General features: G+C 37.6%; 1 protein-coding gene across 5 annotated transcripts in view; it reads left to right on the forward strand.

Moving 5' to 3' along the window:
* LOC137649613 (oxysterol-binding protein-related protein 3-like) overlaps positions 1-20,000 on the forward strand; it is a 304,712-nt gene that overhangs the window by 214,872 nt on the left and 69,840 nt on the right. For all 5 annotated transcript variants that reach the window (XM_068382594.1, XM_068382611.1, XM_068382620.1 and 2 more), the window contains one exon: positions 8,803-8,978. In XM_068382594.1, coding sequence (XP_068238695.1) covers positions 8,803-8,978 — 176 coding nt within the window. The remainder of the gene's footprint in view (positions 1-8,802; positions 8,979-20,000) is intronic.

Raw genomic sequence — 20,000 nt, forward strand, 5'->3', positions numbered from 1 at the left:
TTACTAGAGGGATTGGTATAATTGAAAGAAAGGTGCAAAAATTTTCCATTTTTGACTAGTAACGTTGACCTTCCAAGGTTCCGGAGATGAAAGCAATATGAATATCAACTGTGCATAGACGTAAAAATGTTATCAATATTACATTATGTTTCATTCCTGTAGTGTCTCCATCCATTTGTACATTACCTCCCACTCTCATCTTTTTATTTCACTTCAGAAAATTAATGTTCATGTACAGAAACCAAAACAAAGGGTTTAGGCTCTTGATGGAAACAGTAAATGTGTAAATAATGCTTTTTGAAACACTTTGTATCTTGTGTGTGATGATAAGGCTTAACCTTCAGTGGTGTCGAGAGTTTTTCATCGTTAGTTCCATGTTCACACAAAAAATTGGATTCAAACCCCCTAAGCATGAATTCATATAAGATATCAAACAGTATCTAAAATATTACAAGTCATGAAAACAGGACCCCAACAAAGAATAGAAATAATATTTTATCAAAGCAATAGCAAAGCAAAGTGAAGTCAAATAGCAGGAACGGGCAGAGTTATTTTTATGAAAAAACCTTTGAGGATTGCAAAGGGAAGCAAATAAGGCAAAGTATAGCATTAAAGTTTACAATATAAGGCCATCATAACTATCCAGAATTGATATGGATATGGACTTGAGATCAGTATTGTTTAGTGTCTTTAAGAGTGCCGAGTTTCACATTTCAGGGGATATACCAGACTATCATTTCAAACCCTACTTGGTAATTCTATTTTTTGTAATACTCTATGAAGATTTTAAGTTTTATATTGTAAATTTTCATAGACTAATCAAGATAATTTATGGCTGTTTTTCTCTACCCCTACAATAATCCAAATTGAACAATCATTGGAATTACTACATCTAATCATGTTTAATGTCTAATACCATATAGTATAAATAGCATCTTTTCTCTTCCTTGGTCAAGATACTAACACTTTCTGTAATGCATGGAAAATTTTATGTAGTAGATTTACAAAATAGCAAATATATGTTTTTTTTTTTATCCACAACTGTCATTGTACAGTCATCGTTGATGCATAATCTCCATTGGCTTTGATAACAGCTTACCTTCTTGGATAGTGTACAGTAAGCAGGAAATATGAATATAAAATGTAATTTGCAATATTTTATCCAGTTCTTTCTTTCATTAAAGATGAAGGTAATGTGCCCTACTATTCAAAAGCCTCATATACCATACATGAAAAATTTGCATAATTGGTTGAGTCTAGATTTTTTGTTGTTTGCGCAACTTCATTCACTCACAGTTCATAGTAGAAGCCCTACTCAGGCATGCTGATGCATATCTCATTGCCTTGACTTTCACATCTGAACCTTGTACTGAGGATCATTTTGTGTCCCTGGATTGGTAATGTGTCATTTCATATTTCCCCTCTTTGCCCTATGAACGTTCTGTTTGAATACCAATTATTTATTTTGGTTTGGTGAGTGTTCTTTTGGCACATGAACAATTCCACATTTTACATACTGACATTATTTCTGATAGGTTGCATGCTCTCTTAAATTTGTGTCCACGTCTAGATTCAGCAAGTGTTCTTTTGATACATGAAAGATCTAGCTGTTGTAAATCATACTGCTAATTTTTGGTGATCTAATGCAGATAATTTAGGTGCTAATACTAGCGCATTCCATCTAGCTACTAGTTTTTATCAAAATGATGTGGTAAATAAAGGGGTTAGTACCTCTAAGAATGAATGGAATAGCACAGTTTTGTCTCAATCTTGTAAAATCATAGATTTATTGGATGTCTTTAGTACTTATACAACCTGTACTTCGGCCAATAATCTTTCAAGTTTTTTTTAGCTGTTAGGAAAATGTGTGAAAGAAGAATGAGGGCAGTTAGCTAGCTAATTATAGTAGGGAATAGTTTGGAAAGTAAAGTATTAGTAAGAATAATGTAAGGTATGCTTTTAGATACAATTTTCATATAAATACATTTTTCTTGTTATGGTCTTAAAGTTAGCATAGTACAATAATTTCATGTTTTTCTGTTACTTTTTGTGTTCTGATATAATGGACTACTGACGTAGTATTTTCTGATCCCGAAGTTGATCCTTGTGGATTTTGCAAAATTGGAGAGTTGGAGGGATCTTGGAGGCTTTGCAGTGAGTCTTGTATTTCTCCTGTTTAATGATGATAGTTTTCTGGCAAATTTCTTGTATCTCTTAATAGAGGAATTGGTGATTTTGAGTCCGAAATAGGTTTATATCCGGGTGTGAAGTCTTCAACTGATGAGTTGTCTTATGAACTTTCTGAAATGTTTGAAACTCACCAGTCTGCTTATACAGTCCTGTTATCTTTTGTTCCTCTTCATGGTGCTTTCCACCATATTTATTGGGGCTTCAGACAATGCATTATTGATAAATTGCGATCTGTTAATATGCTGTTTATTATTAATGGGTAGAATCTTCCTTGATGCAACCCCGGTTTTATTGCTATACTTTATTTGTTATTGTTGCAATTCTTGTGTCTTCTTGTACATTGTTTAGAAGGCTATGGTAACTGTTACTTGGTAGCTCTTACTTTGGTATAACTAGTACTGTTGTTTAGAGTGGATGCTGCATCTCTGTTCATCTTTATCTTTTACATTTTCTTTTTAATGAGACCCTTTCTCATTGGTCATTTTACTGCTAAAGTTCTATATTGTTGATTGAAGGCGTCACATTTCTTTGTATTTTCTATACATTCCTTGCATGTATGTTCTTATGATGAGCATTCAGAGCATATATTGAAGCTTTCCTTTTTAGAACATTCCTTATTCAGATGCTCGTAAGAATACCATTTATCGTGAAATGACAATTCCGCAAACACATCTTATTCAATATATTGACTTAAGATGTATTGGTAAGCTATGAAAAGGCCTCCTTCTATGGCTTTCTTTGCCATCTTCGGTGTTTAAAATTTTGGATCTTTATTATGCCATTGACTTTATCCCAATCATTTTTCCTCTTAATGATTTCTTTAAGTTCTGCTGTAGTTTTCGTAGTGTTACATTCTGGGGAGTCAGTTACTTCAAACTGTTCCTTTAGAAAAAGTCTTTGATCTCTGCCACTGAGATCTTATCTAGTTCAAGGTCCCAAATTTCTCAGAATAAACATGTGGAAAACAGGGATCCTTTGGGAGGAAAAGTATGGTTCTGATGATAACGCTCCTTCAGTTACATTATTGTATGCCATTTCACAGATTTGAAATCCTCTCACAGAGCCTCGAATTCTTCAATTATTTTAGATCCTTCCACTACTAAAACCTTCCATTGCTGCAATCCTAGTCGCTCTATTAGACTAGATTGTGAGGCAGAACACCAAGTTGGTAGTCTGCATCTTAATATCCTTCTACTGGCTAAAGTAAGAGCTCCTAAATAAACTATCTTGTATTACATATGTGGATGGCTTGCATTTACCTTAAATCTTGATTGGGTGAACGAAGTTTTCAACCTAAGTCGATTGATTACATCATGTTTCGGATGATAGTGTTCTGTTCGCTCGCAAGCTGAGCCAATAGTTCATCACGAGTTAACTCTGTTGGGGTAAATGTAGCCGTTAGTACATTTACTGCCAAAACGAGTCCTCAATGCATATGCGCTTAGGCCACATATCTAGTTCTAAATAAACTGAGAAATCAGCTGATTTTCCCTTGGTTCAACATGTGGTACAGAAAGATGAAGAGAAAAAAAACATGGAGGCAGACCTTGGAAGTGAGGAATATTTACACACCCTTCCAAACTCTATGACAGTAATTGACATAGCTTTTCTTCCAGGTCTGCAGCCAGTATAGTTTCGTATCAAACAGCAACTGATTCACCTCCCACTCATGATCACTCTCATATATCAGTTTCAATCCTTGACCAAACACTAGAGCTTTCACCTCTCTTACATTTCTTACAACAGATAAACTGAACAACCATAACAACATCACACATCCCTGTCTCAGCCCCGCTCTCACTGGAAACCACTCACTCACTTTATTCGCTATCCTAACATAGGCTTAACTGCCTATGTATAATCTCATCACTACTTGCAACAACCTTCCACTAATTTTACATTCCTTGTCGCATCCCTATCAATTCTATCATAAGTTTTCTCCAGATCTATATTTGAAAAATATCCTTCCTTACCTTTTGCTAAATAATTCTTGCATATCTGCTGAACTATAAAAATCTGATCCCTACATCCCATACCTCTTCTAAAGACATTGTGCACTCCTGAGATTGCATCCTCCATTTCATCCTCAGTCCTATTAATTAACACTATTTTACACTTTTCCAATCACACTCAATGAACTAATAGCCCTAGAATTACAACACAACACACATGGACATCTCCCTTACTTTTATATATCGGAACAATACATGCGCACACTCAGTCGGTGGCACCATTGACAACATAAAACATATATTAAACAACCTCACTAACCATTCAAACACAGTCACACTCCTTTTGAAATTTCAGCCCTCAAACCATCTATACCTGGTGCTTTTTCTGCTTCCTTTTCATCTAGTGCTCTCTTTACTTCCTCTTGTAATCTCTATCTCATTCTCATCTCACATCACCGGCACCTCAACACCTGCAACAGCAATTATATCTGCCTCCCTATCATCCTCAACATTCAGCAACTTTTCAAAATATTCAGCCCACCTTTTCTCACCTCATCTCCTTTCAATAACCTTCCACATTCGTCTTTCACTGTTTTTTCATTCCTAGATCCACCCTTCCTTACCTTTTTCACATCTTTCCAAAACTTCTAATTCTTTTCATATGAACTACCCAATCCTTGATCCCACCTCCAGTCAGCTACCCTTTTTCCCTAGGTACCTTATGTTTTACTTCCACATTTTCTCTCTATATCTTTTATACTTCTCTATAATATTACTGTGCAGCCATTCTTGTAATGCCTTTGTTTTTTCTTCCACCTCCATTTTCACTCCTCCATTCCACCACTCACTACCCTTCTTCATGCTGCCTCCAAGATTCCTCTCACCACATAGAATTTCCCTCAGTTACCAACAATTATTCTGAGTATTATTTTCAACTGGGTAAATGTAGGAGGGAAAGTTCTGTATATTTTGAGAAAGGGCACACTTGGAGACTTGATTGTGTAGGAAATCTGACTGCAATTTTCTCATTGAGAGAAATGGATTATTTTAATTTTATTTTTTGTATTTTGGACAGTAAATTACAGTGTGTGTGTATGTATCCTTTACTTTCTGTTGATGGCTTGGTGCTACTGCATATGCTATGTACTTAGTCTAGGAGTTAATTTTGAGAGGTTCTCGTATAGGCTAAGTGCTTTCTGGTGTAACACATTAATACATACTGGACCACATTTTTCTGATGTATTCTAAGCTAAGATTCAAACCCTGTTAAGTTTTTTATAATATTTTTTATAAATTTCACATATGTAACTTAACAGTTGTGGGGCACATACAAAGGATGTACAATTTCTATTTGTTCTAAAAATCATTTTCCTTATGGAGATTTCATTCTCTTTGAACATTCCTGCCACCAAGAAGCACATTTCATTGTATGTAGCACAAAGAGAATTTTAATTTTCTCAGTGCAAAATTATAAGGGCTCATTGGCTGGCTAAATTTTTTTTAGTGTCTCTTAGTATTGTAATGTACTATGAAGACCTATTAACCAGTCTTATATGGCATTATGACATGGCAGTGTTGATATGTATTGAACAGTGAATTATTAGATATGCTTTGGCAACACTTGGTGAAAGGTGTAGGTTTGAGGAGAGCCAGATGGTGACTAGTATGTTCAAGATAGCAGCCAGTTACATACAGTTTTTAATTAAGCATTATAAATTCCTTTACCTTTGTTTACCTAAATATTTGTATCCTATATTTACACATAATTTGAATACAGTAAATTTATATTATGGGACTAATATATTTTGATTGTCAATAAAGGAGGATTCATTAGAAAATATTTTGGCATTTGTTGAATCTAGACTTTTCTATATACGTAGGGGGATTTTGGTGATTCTAGATACAGTCCTTAATATTAATAAAGAGTATTCACTTAATGAACAGTGATTTACAATATTGTTTAATAACTTTTATGGTACTGTACTAGAAACTTGCGTACAATGTCATAAACCAAAACTAGTTTTGAAAAATGCACTCCAACATCTATCTATCATTTACATACCTCTAAGTAGTATTGAAAAAGTTACGAAAAGTTTGGTATAATAGGAATGTTGTTAACTGTTTGCTCAGTCTCACATGCTTAATGAAGAGAAAATACCTGTATTACAAATTACTTTTGCTATTGAAGAAGATTTTATCATTGGATGAAATGCAAGTGGATTATTTCATTAAGTTTGGGATTTGAGAATACAGTATAGGTTTCTATCAATCTAGAATTATTTATGAGTAATTGAAAGTGTAGGAAAAGTTTAGGTTACAGAAATATTAAAATAAAGGGTACAATTGGAATAACGGACATAGCCGGGAGTGGAAAAGAACCAAGATTGAGGATTGTACAAGTCATGAAAAGCGATTGTTGTAGATCAAATTGTTTAAATGTGTGTAAGATTAGTTGGTTTAGCTTTACCCAAATCTTATGGTTAGTGAAACTCCTATCCAATAAAGTACTAATATACTTTAAACTCAAGAGTGAACTCCTTTCATAGTATCCTTATCCTAGTTTTTAAAAGAACAGGACATTACATCATCCAACCTTCAGTTCTGTCTAGTTTCCTTCATTTTCAAGATTTAGTTTGTTGGGAAGTAACTTCCAGTAAGTTTATTTTTAAAAACTTTAATTTTTACAGAAAATTTCTTCTAATAGATGCTTTTATCATCAGTATTTACAGTTTTATTCCAGGTTAGATGGAAATCGGCGGAAAAATTATTAAACTGTAGTATCATGTAACTTATAAGCCAAACTGAATTCATTTGAAGGGGCATTCTCTCTGTCGGTAGGTTGGTTGGCTGAATGTGGATTCAGTATGAGTTTGTATTCAGTTTGAGTTAATATTTTGCCTCAAAAAAAATAGTAAAATTTAATCAGGAAAAATTTAAAATTTAGACTACACATATCTCAGTTTTGGTTTGAGATTTAGATAAACTGTTAGACTGTGCTGGTTACTGTGATCTAAATTGAATACTCGTAAATTAGATTTAGTATTTACTTGAATTTTCTGTGATTAACATTGAACTCATAATTAATTTTTTGATAAATTAATTAATCTTCATAGAAACAGTATTAGATTAACTAGGTAGATCTATGAACAGACAGACCTTGTTACATTATATAATATGACTGGGCTTAGATGTTTACCCTTGTAGTCTTTATTGACTACAGTATAGTGATTTTGAATATCCTAGTTGACTAATTTTAGAAGTAAAAATGGATGAATGTTAAGACATCATAATAAGATGAATAGATTGCCTTGGCTTTTATAGTAATATTGAGATAGCTGTGGCATTTCATACTGTACTTTGAATAACTAGATGTGGCTTTATAATACTTCTTATATACTGTATAAAGTGTAGTTTTGATATGTTGAAATTTTGGGGAGTTACTCTATTTTATAAATTTCAGGTATGGTTATTATTGTGGGTAGTTTATTTAGTACAGTATTCAGTATTCACATTTTGAAATAGTTGAATTAATTTGAATATTTGATAAGAAGAAAATAATTGTATTTGTGAATCTCCTCCCTTTTGATAATTTTTTTGGGGGGATGGCAGTGAGAATGATTTTCAGGTTTATTTTTCAAGGAGATTGTTCAGGTATATAGAATAATCTGCTTTTCTTAATGAATAAATTTTATAAGTATTTACCTAGTTATAATGATTTTTTTATGGCAGTAATACTTTCTTAGATTTACAGTAAAGGGAAGCTTCCTTTTAATGTACAGACCTTTCCATTGCGAAACTTGCCACCAAAGTTAAATAGTAGAGAAGAAAGATCACAGTCTCCCAGTCCAATCTTTCGTTTGCATAGAGAGAGGATTGTTTAATATTATTGGCAGAGACCACACAGAATCAAACATACTGATATCCCTCTGGAGAAGTCAGCAACCCCCAGAACAACCCAAGAAGTAAACTCCAGACTCTCATCGTCTCCGCTCCCTTATGCCCAATTCACTATCAGCGTTTCACCTTAGGGCATCTGGTTGTCTTCTACTTATCTATCTACTACTGAGACAATTAGATGTGCACCTGGTACTTCTCATGGTCATGTTTTTCTGCCTTTTCAGTATTACTTTCCATATTTAAATGCTATTACAGTATAAATGAGTAGAGATAATTTCAGTTTTAAGTGTTTTCCTTTCCATTTATTCCATTGAGGTAGTGTTCTTTGTGTGGGCTCTTTTTCTCATTTTGTAATGATTAGGAAAAGATAGTTAATTGATCTTTGTTATATATCAGTAGGCATGTGGACTGCATCTTTAATATTAAGTATTTACATTTATTCATTGTGAGTTCGTTTTCATTGGCATTTGCTGCTTTCTGACATTTTTGTGCTTGCTTAGTGAAAATGAAAAAGATATTTTTAATTAGGTATCGATAGTATCCCAGTTCTGTTTGGTAGTGGCTTGTCAAGAGTTTTATATTACTTGAGTTCATTATGAGATTTGCTGCGAGTTTCACATTCCAGAAAGGTTTATACATGAGGAGGAGCAACAAAACCTCCCTTGAATTATGCTTTTGATGTACAATGGTTTTTATTCCATAGTATCCTGAAGATGTTTCCTATATTTCAGAGCTAATAAATTTTACCTCATTTTTTATTTAGCTGCAGAAATTGAAGAAGATGGAAAATGTTTTACCGGACGTCGAACCCGCCTCCCAGCACCTAGACCACTGACTGAGGACTTTTCCGTTTGGAATTTCCTGTATAAAAATATTGGCAAGGATTTATCAAAGGTCTGCATGCCCGTAACTCTCAATGAACCTCTTAATATGTTACAGGTAGGCTCATAATATCTTGCAAATTTTGTATAAGGTATAAATGCAAAACTGGTTGAGAGTATTTTTTACTTGATTCTTTGAATGGTCTGAAAATTACTCAATATGTCTGAAAATTTATTTCTTTCATGAATCTTTCCAATGTGCATTACTGTCCCCCAATGGGAAGGGATAGTCTCAGCCCTTAAATATAGGATAAAAGTTTATGCAACTCCCCATCAGTACAATTGTTGCATTGTGTAATCCTCCTACCCATGTGTGACTGTCATCTAAATAGGTGGTTGTCAAGTGAGTGGGTGGCTGGCTTCCTTTAATCTTGTCTTCCACTTTTAACTTACTGCACTAGATGAGTAAATGTATCCCAAACAGCCTTTCATTTTGTGTGTTTTTCTGTAATGCATCAAATATTTTGGGCAGTTTTTTTAAGTTTTGAGGTAGACGTTTCCTCCTTATGCTGTATAAGAATATGAAACTTTTGAATAGAATTACCGTATTTCCCGTGTCATAAGACGCACCTTTTTTCACGAAAAATTACCCTCAAAATCACCCTGCGTCTTAACACTAGGAAAAAGTTGTAGAGGGGAGTTTGACACACCTCAAACACCAAATTATTGACTTAAAAGCACTCAAACTCATGAGAGATAGAATATAAACCTACAATTATCATTCATATAATATAAATTCATTCATTTTTATATTGCACTTCATTTAATGAAGTACAGTAGCAAATTATTGTTTTTTTTTTTTTTTTTGGTAATCAGCTGATGACTCGCTAACCCCCCTTCCACAAGTAAATATGCCAACTAGTGGTCTCGTAGCAGACAACATGACACTATGACATAGTTGTTTATTGAGTATATATCTATTTTCTCATATTTTGTTGATATATTGTACTTTAGCAATATATTGATAATGACTTTGTTTCCTGAGTTCCGAAATAACACAGACAGTCAGTTAATGAATACGTCCTTGGAAAAAAAACTTGTTAGTTGAGTGCAGTATTACTAAGTTAGCAGGAAAGTAACTAGACCCAGAATCACATAAACAGTAGCGAAAGTATTCCACCTAAAAGAATTTATAGATATCTATAATCAGTAACTACTGTGTGAATATTTATAGGGTATATGAGGAATTTTGGAAATATCACTAGAATTTTACATCTTTACCAAAATTTTATAAAGAACCTTTGGCAACGCTGCTTTCATGTAAACAACACTTGAAACTTCAAGCACATGAGTAAACGTGTAGTTGTGGTAGAAACTACGACTGATTTACAGTAGTCGTTTCTTATAAGACTATGTAATAGAATTGGGATAATCGGCATATCGCTAATAGATATTAACTTGAACATTTAATAATACACCCAAAATAAGAAAAGTTACTGTGCCAGACAATAATCACGCAAGAGTCGCTGACCATGGATTTCTGCTAAGAAGTTTTTAAAATCTTCATTTTTTTTTCTAAAACTGCTTTCCTAATTAAAGGGTGCGTCTTACCACTTGTAGCGTCTTATCACACGGGAAATACGGTATTTATCCACACTCCAAGTGTTTAATTTTTTGGGACTGATTTTGCTATTTAGAAGATACCTGTAATGTATATACATAGAACTCTACGGAAAATGCGTGAAGACGGTCCACGGAAACCTTTTTCTTGTCGGGCACTCGCACCTTGGAATATTTACAGTAATGTATGTTATTACTATTACTTGCTAGTAGGAAGTGAGGAGAGCGCTAGATGAAACGAGAGTAGGAAAAGCACCGGGTATGGATGATGTGAGAACTGAGATGTTAAAGGAAGGGGGTGTGACTGTACTTGAATGGTTGGTGAAATAGTTTGATGTGTGTTGTCAATTGTACCAGTAGACTGGGTGTGTGCATGTATTGTACCACTGTATAAGTGTAAGGGAGATGTGGATGAGTTTTGTAATTCAAGGGGTATTAGTTTGTTGAGTGTGGTTGGAAAAGTGTATGGTAGAGGACTGATTAATAGGATTAAGAAAAAACAGAGAATGCTATCTTAAAAATACAGGGTGGTTTTAGAACAGGTAGGCGATGTATGAATCAGAATTTTAGTTAGGTAGATATGCAAGAAATATTTAGCAAAAGGCAAGGTGGTGTATGTTGCGTTATGGATCTGGAGAAAGCGTATTATAGAGTAGATAGGGAAGCAATGTAGAATGGGATGAGGTTATATGTAATTGGTCTAAGGTTGTTGCAAGCAGTGAAGAGTTTCTACAAAGGTAGTAAAGCATGGGTTTGGATAGGAAATGAAGTAAGCGTGTCGTTTCCAGTGAGAGAGGGGCTGAAACAGGGATGTGTGATGTCGCCATGGTTTTTCAACTTGTTTGTGAATGGAGTGGTGATAAATGTGAATGCTTGAGTGCTTGGTCAAGGATTGAAACTGATAGACAAAAGTGATTATGAATGTGAGATAAATCAGTTGTTGTTTGCGGATGATACTGTACTGGTTGCAGACTCGGAAGAGAAGCTTGGTCTAATAGAGACAGGTTGGAAGGGTATGTGAGAGAAGGAAGTTGAGAGTTAATGTGGGTAAGAGTAAGGTTATGAGATGCACGAGAAGGAAGGGTGGTACTAGGTTGAATGTCATGTTGAATGGAGAGTTACTTGAGGAAGTAGATCAGTTTAAGTACTTGGGGTCTGTTGTTGCAGCAAATGGTGGAGTGGAAGCAGATATATGTCAGAGAGTGAATGAAGGATGCAAAGTGTGCGGGACAGTGAAGAGAGTGGTAAAGAATAGAGGATTAGGCATAAATCTAAAGAGTTTTATATGAGAAAGTGATTTTACTAACTTTGATGTATGGATTGGAGTTGTGGGGAATGAAAGTGACGGAGAGATAAATTGAATGTGTTTGAGATGAAGTGTCTGAGGAGTATGGCTGGTATATCTCGATTAGATAGGGTTAGGAACGAAGTAGTGAGAGTGAGAACGGGTGTAAGAAATTATTTAATGGCTAGAGTGGATATGAATGTGTTGAGGTGGTTTGGCCATGTAAAGAGAATGGAAAGTGGCTGTCTGCTAAAGAAGGTGATGAATGCAAGAGTTGATGGGAGAAGTACAAGAGGAAGGCCAAGGTTTGGGTGCATGGATGGAGTGAAGAAAGCTCTGGGTAATAGGATTATAGATGTGAGTGAGACAAGAGAGCGTGCTAGAAATGGGAATGAATGGCGAGGGATTGTGACGCAGATCTGGTAGGCCCTGCTGCTTCCTCTTGTTGCCTTGGTGACCGTGGAGGTAGCAGCAATAGGCGATTCAGTGTATGAAGCTTCATCTGTGGTAGATAACAGGGAAGGGTGGGCTGTGGCACCTTAACAGTACCAGCCAAACTCTCCTGAATCCCTTGTCAGGCTGGGAGGAGTGAAGAGAGGAAAGGTCCCCTTTTGTTCATTATTTGATGTGGACTTTTGGAAAAAATGGCTCGTCAAATGTACATCACGTTAGAAGAGGCTACCCGGGCATAAGCCTATCAAGGACAGGCTTACCCTTGCACTCTGTGCAAATGCCAGTGGTGATTGCAAGGACAAACCCCTGCTGGGGTATCACTTCAATACTCCTCGAGCCTTCAAGACCCACAAAGTCACAAAGGAAAATCTTCACATGTTGTGGAGGGCTAATGGAAAAGCCTTAGTAACAAGACAATTGTTCAATGAGTGGATAAATGTTTGTTTCAGCCTGATTGTGAAAAAATCTTTGGAAGAGGAGCACCTCCTTATGAAATGCCTGCTGGTGTTGGACAATGCCCCTGCTCACCCTCCTGCCCTCGATGAAGATATAGTAGCAGAATATTTGTTCATCAAGGTTCTCTTATCTTCCACCGAACACCACCCCTCTCCTCCAGCCTATGGACCAGCAAGTGATTTCAAATTTTAAGAAGCTATATACAAAATATCTCTTCAATAGATGTTTCAAAATCAGTGAGAGCACAAACCTCAATCTTCGTCAATTTTGGAAGGAGCATTTTGGTATTTTCATATGCCAAGGTTTGGGTGGATGGATGGAGTGAAGGAAGCTCTGGGTGATAGGAGGATAGATGTGAGAGAGGCAAGAGAGCGTGATAGAAATTGGAATGAATGGCGAGTGATTGTGACTCAGTTCCGGTAGGCCCTGCTGCTGCCTCTGATGCCTTAGATGACCGCGGAGGTAGCAGCAGTAGGGGATTCAGCATTATGAAGCTTCATCTGTGGTGGATAATGTGGGAGGGTGGGCTGTGGCACCCTAGCAGTACCAGCTGAACTCGGTTGAGTCCATTGTTAGGCTGGAGGAACGTAGAGAGTAGAGGTCCCCTTTTTTGTTTTGTTCATTTGTTGATGTCGGCTACCCCCCAAAATTGGGAGAAGTGCCTTGGTATATGTATGTATATGCCTCAAAATCATTGATCAAGCTTGGCAGGAGGTTTTGAGGCACAAAAGAGATAGCAGGCCAGCAGTTCAATGAGAACCTTCCGAAGTTGCCAGACTATCTTCTGAGGAGGGAACAGGAGACGAAAGAGAGACTAGCGTCCTCCCTTTCTCATCAGATCTGTCTGGAAATGAGTGCAGGTGTACAGAACGCCCCAGAAAGGATCATTTTCCTGGCTAAGTCCCACATGGGTACCCTTGTGAAAGACTTACATGCTTTCCTCAGAGCAAGGAGAGCCTGCAGAGAGTCTGTTTTGACCTCAGCAACCATGAGACACGAACCAAGGAAACTGATTACCTCGACCATCTAGGGTAAAGACCTTTTTCCCACAGGAACTGGTCCAAGAGATCATAGCCAGAGCAACCACGGAGAACGGGAACCTTCTCCAAAAGTGGGGCATGAGCTCAAAGAGGAAATCTTCCTCAGATGGAGGTCCCAGCCTAAAAATAAAATGGCAAGGAGACCATGCAGATCTGCACAACTTTTTGCCGTGACTACGACCACGAAGCCTCAGACCACTTTCCAGATGGTCCCTCAACAACTGGTGGCTCAGTCGCCAATCTTTAACCCCAACGTTGTAAGGCAATCGACTTCCTTTCACCTCGAGTCAGAAAGGAAATGGCCATAAGAGAAGTTCACCCGGAGATAACTCCTCCCGGGGCTGAGTAGGATGTGGTCACGAAAACAAATCCACAGGACCCCACACCCAAAGAGGGGTTCCAGGTAGGAGGCAGACCGTATTACTGTTGGGATTGCAGGACCTTCGATCCCTGGGCCCACAGCCTATTAACGAATGGACTCGGGTGGAAATGGAACAGAATTCCACTCCGTTTTCCAAAATTCTTCTAACACTCCACCCACTCGTGAGAAGAATATACCTCAGAACTCTTGAACAAGATGGTAAGAAGGAAAGCGAAGTCCATCAAATTCCAGGGAATGCTGTTTTGTGTTCCCAAGAAAGACTCAGACAAACTCAGAGTCATTCTAGACTTGTCTCCACTCAACAAGTTCATCGAGAACAAGTTCCGGATGCTTACTTGGCAACACATAAGGACCCTTCTACCAAAAAGAGCAAACACACCCTCAATAGACCCAACAGATGCTCACTGGCATCTTCTATTGAGCCGCCCTTTCTCCTCCTACCTAGGATTCATGCTACAGAAGAAGTGATTCTTCAGAGCAATGTCCTTCGGACTGAATACAGCCCCAAGGATGTTCACGAAGCCGGCAGACACAATCATCTAGCAGCCAAACTCCGAAGGAGTTCAATTACTAGCATATCTAGACGATTGACTGGTATGGGCAGCATCCAAGACTACTTGTCTGCAGGCAGCCAACAAGGTGATCCAGTCTCTGGAACACCTGGGCTTCAACATCAATCGCATAAAGTCTCGCCTTCTTCCAGCTCAGAAGTTCCAATGGCTTGGAATCCATCTCTCCATTCCATTCAAGAAGGGAAGAGAGATAAAGGGATCTGTCAAGAGACTAATCCGTCACAAGAGGATTTCAGAACGGCAACAGGAAAGAGTATCGCACTCTCTCCAGTTTGCGGCAGTGACAGACTTAGTGCTTAAGGCACGTCTAAAAGATGCGTCAAGAGACTGGAGAAGATACGCATCAAAAGCTCGAAGAGATCAACCAAGGCTGGCCCTGACCCTATTGTGCACGCTGTTAAGGCCGTGGTCAACTGCCAAGAGCCTAGTACGAACAATTTCCCTGCAACCACCACAACCATCAGTGAAGGTACACTCCTCCTCGAAAGGATAAGGTGGCCATTCTCACGAAAGAAAAGTGCAAAAGAATTGGTCGTACCAGTTCAAACCCTTTTATATCGACGTTTAGGAAGCTCTGACAGTTTACCTGACGTTGAAGAGACTATCCCCTCGCAGAACAATCCACATCAGATTGGCCCTGAACAACAAAGGGATAGTAAAATGTCTATAAGACAGGCTCGAGATCATCTCACATAGGACATGTGATATTAGCCACTTTCCACCTGATAAGGAAGAAGTGATGGCACCTATCAGCAGTTCACCTACAAAGGCGAAAGCCCATAGAGACAGAATGGTCCCTAGACGCAGACCCATTCTCTTTTACCTCGGAAAAAGTCCCGGAACTGCAGACCGACCTCTTCACAATGAGTGACAACAAGAAACTACCTCGTTATGTAGCCCCTTAGATGGACCCTCAAGCAGAGGCGATGGACATCACGTCCCTCGAACGGAACAAGTGGAACCATATTTACCTGTTTCCACCAACCATCCTACGGCTAAGAGTCCTCGAGAAGCTAAGATCCTTCAGAAGGACAGCAGCAGTAGCGGTCCAAAACAACTGGTTCCCTCTAGTTCTAGAACTGAAACTGGAGCTGTTCCCTCTGCCGGACCCAGTATTATTCAATCTGGTCCAGAAGTCGACTGCTTGCGCTTCATCTTTGAGAACCAACAACCTACATCTCATGATTTTCTCGCCCTAGCGGCGAACAAAAGGTTTAGAATCTCTAAGGATAAAGTTGACTTCATTGAAGAGTATAAGTCAAGTTCGACTAGGAGACAATAGGAATCATCATGGAAGAAATGGGTTCCTTTATGAAATCAAAGGAACCGACAGAAACATCGATAGATTTCGGTCTAATTTTCTTCATATTCCTACTCGAACAAGGCCTGGCTTCCACTACGATTACCTCGTGTAAGTCAGCCCTGGCTAAACCACTTCTGTACACCTTTGGAGTAGACCTCTTTATTGAAATCTTTAATAAGATCCTAAAAGCATGCGCTAAACTCAAGCCAGCAACCACTCCAAAGCCCATCATGTGGTCTTTGGACAAAGTCTTGCACCATGCTTCGAATCTAAACAATGAGAATTGTACTCTAACAGAAAGTTATTTTTCTGTTTGTCATAGCCTCAGGGGCTAGAGTTAGTGAAATAGTGGCCTTATCTAGAAAGGAAGGCCATATTCAGTTCCTAGACAGGAGAACTGAACCTCTTTCCTGATCCTGCTTTTCTTGCCAAGAATGAGCTACCCACCAAGAGGTGAATTTGCCCACTGAAGGAAGATACCTATCTGTGCCCAATAGAGTGTCTTAAGGTCTATCTTCGAAGAACCAGACTTCAAGGGAGGACAGCTCGTCAGAGGCGAAAAGCTCAGGATCAAACCTATCCCTAAGACAACTGAGAGCAAAGCTCACCTACCTTATTCGTAGAGCGGATCCTGACAGTACACCCGCGGGTCACGATCCAAGGAGAGTTGCTTCTTCGTTGAACTTTTTTCCAATACAAGGGCTTTGGAAGACTCCGCTCATACGCTGGGTGGAGATCATCCAGAGTCTTTTACAAACGCTATACGAAGCAAGTACATGAAATAAACATGTTGTGGTGGCGGCGGGTAGTCTTATAAAACCCGTCTTCTAGTGCTGCGATGAACAGTGAACTGTTTTGGGACTTCCCAGTGCATCGGGTGCAAGGGTACATTTACCCTCGAGTGCAAATCACAACGATGATTAACACACTGTTCCATATAGGTGCATATCTGACCAATAACACCAGTGCCGATTGAACGTTGCGTCATGTTGTTCATGCATTCCCAAATCTGTACAAGTTGGTCAGATTTGGTTTCACATCTCCATTGAGTGGCATCATTTCGATGAAATTACATATTTTTTCGACGAGAAAATATGGACCCTGATGTGTTTTCAGTGCTGGATCAGATTCATACCCTATTGTAACTACATTTGATAATCTAGTTGCAAGGTAGAAATACTAAACGTATTTGCGTCTTATTGCTGCTATCTCAGTTTCAGACGAATAAATCATATTAGAGTTTTAATTAAACCCTAGAAGGGCCCAACTTGAAATCAGAGTACAGTTTTCCAAGGTATGTGAAAGGTAATCTCTAAGTGTTACCTTCCGTCCCTACGGAAAATCAAGCCTTGAATCCTTATTGTCGATGTTGACACTTTCCCTGCAGGGGGCAGGAAGCCCTAAGCCAGTTCCAAGCTTAGTGGAAATGACAGATAACGGTAATGTCATATACAGGTCTAAGAGACCAGATAAGGACCACATTCAAGGTAGAAGGCACTTCTACAAACCCACAGATATAGTACTTTTAAGTTAATTCTCTGGTAAGCTTCCATCAGGACGACATGGCCGAGCCCAAAGAACGGATTTTGAGCTAAGCGAAAAATCTATTTTTGGGTGAGATAGCCATGTCGTCCTGATTGACCCACCCTTTTTGCTGACCCCACCCGAAACTACTCTATCTGCGGCTATCCCTGCTTAAACACAAGTAAAGGAATGGCGGCTGGTAGTAGTGCAGATAGGAGGTCCACCGGGTACCTAGATCGGCACCCCCTTCTTTCGCCCCTCTTCTCCCTCAAAGAGTTAAATCTATTCAGGGTGAAGACTTCTGTGTCGTATCGAAAAGATACGTCCCCTGATATTATGCGATATCCTGAAATTTTTTATTATGGATAAATCGTGCCAGGAGTTAGAATTCTGGAGACCTTCGGTTAATTCTCCTGGAGTATCACTGTAGCAAATATCCCTTAGAAAGCTACCTAAAGGAACCTTCCATCAGGACGACATGGCTATCTCACCCAAAAATAGATTTTTTGCTTTGCTCAAAATCCGTTTCATATATATATATATATATATATATATATATATATATAAATGTATATGATGTGTATATATATATATATATATATATATATATATATATATATATATGATGTATATATATATATATATATATATATATATATATATATATATATATATATATATATATATATACAGTGAACCCTCGTTTATCGCGGTAGATAGGTTCCAGACCCGGCCGCGATAGGTGAAAATCCGCGAAGTAGTGACACCATATTTACCTATTTATTTAACATGTATATTCAGACTTTTAAAACCTTCCCTTGTACGTAGTACTGTTAACAAACTACCCTTTAATGTACAGAACACTTAATGCATGTACTAACGTACCCTAAACTAAAACAGGCTCAAATATTAAGGGCGACTTTATATCATGCGTTTCCTAAACACGCCAAAAAGCACGATAAAAAATGGCAACCAATGTTTTGTTTACGTTTATCTCTGATTATAATGAAGAAACAAACGCATTTACACATCTGTGTATAGGTTAGTTTCTGCATCGATTATATTGATTATTCAGTACAGTATGTTGATTTGGTTATTACTAATGTTTTACTTAATTTTTCTTAGGACTTCCAAATGAAACTTTTTTCTTTATGACGCCGCCTGAAACGACGGCGTCATGAAGTACGCTCAGTAAACAAACTAAGGAATTTAACGCGCATGATGAAAGTGATAAATAATGATATTACAGTAAAAGCTTTAATAAAATATGTTATTACAAATATTATTTACTGTATCTATATAAAATCATACATACGTAGCAAAGCAGGAAAACAATCTAAGAGAGAGAGAGAGAGAGAGAGAGAGAGAGAGAGAGAGAGAGAGTTGTTTTACATACGTAAATGTAAATTTTAAACAACAAAAAAATAGCCCCATTTCATATAAAATAGATTACAAATATTTTACTTTATCATATTACAGTAGTCTGTATAATACTGTAAAGTTCAGTACAGTATGTTGTTGTTAAAGTCGTGGCGATGAAATTCTCACGAAACAAAAACACGCCATTTGAGTACAACAGCTGATTCTCTCTCTCTCTCTCTCTCTCTCTCTCTCTCTCTCTCTCTTCGTGTTATACAATACTTACATTTAGATGAAGAATCTAAAATTAGTTTTCTTAGTGTCAATTAAATACGAAACGAAATAATTAGGCCGAGTCTACATCCATTTCAATCATAGCTAAAAATACGGCATCCGATTTCATCAGCAAACCACTATTTTTTGGGAAATATCATTTTATTCTAGAAAATTTCCACTCTTTAAATAGTTAATTGCACATTAAGAAAGCGTGTACTTTCGTTTTTAAATTTCGGGTTTGTTTTAAAAATCGAGTATTGTTGACTTCTTTTTTTTTTACTTTCGGCTGTGATTAGATCAGCTGTCATCTAGCTGCCGCTCGAGTGTGTACGAATACACTAACAAAGTATCATTTATACCATTTCTTAACTTATTCAAACCGTCTACAGTATACAGTTGATATTACATAAGCACCAATGTGTTATAACCTATCAATTTTTTTTTGTTTATTACATTTAAACCCCCCCCTCTCTCTCTCTCTCTCTCTCTCTCTCTCTCTCTCTCTCTCTCTGGGCTACTTTTCACTACCTCCCATTCCTTACCTCTCTCTATCTCTCTAACAAATGATATCTTTGTTGCTCCTCAAAGTTTCATTTATATTGAAAATGATCACGATTCAATTTTCCTTACTTTCTCCAATCTCGCACCATCGGTCACATCGCGGTATTTTCGATATTTCTGGAAAATCCGCGATATATGTATATACATGGGTTATGAAAAAAATCCGCTAAGTGGTGAATCCACGATGGTCGAACCGCGAAGTAGCGAGGGTTCACTGTATATATATATATATATATATATAATCTTTATATATACATATACATATATACTGTACATACATACATACTTACCACTGATTTGTCCACCAAA

The sequence above is a fragment of the Palaemon carinicauda genome, chromosome 1 (assembly GCF_036898095.1).
Source record: "Palaemon carinicauda isolate YSFRI2023 chromosome 1, ASM3689809v2, whole genome shotgun sequence".
NCBI classification, from domain to species: Eukaryota; Metazoa; Arthropoda; class Malacostraca; order Decapoda; family Palaemonidae; genus Palaemon; species Palaemon carinicauda.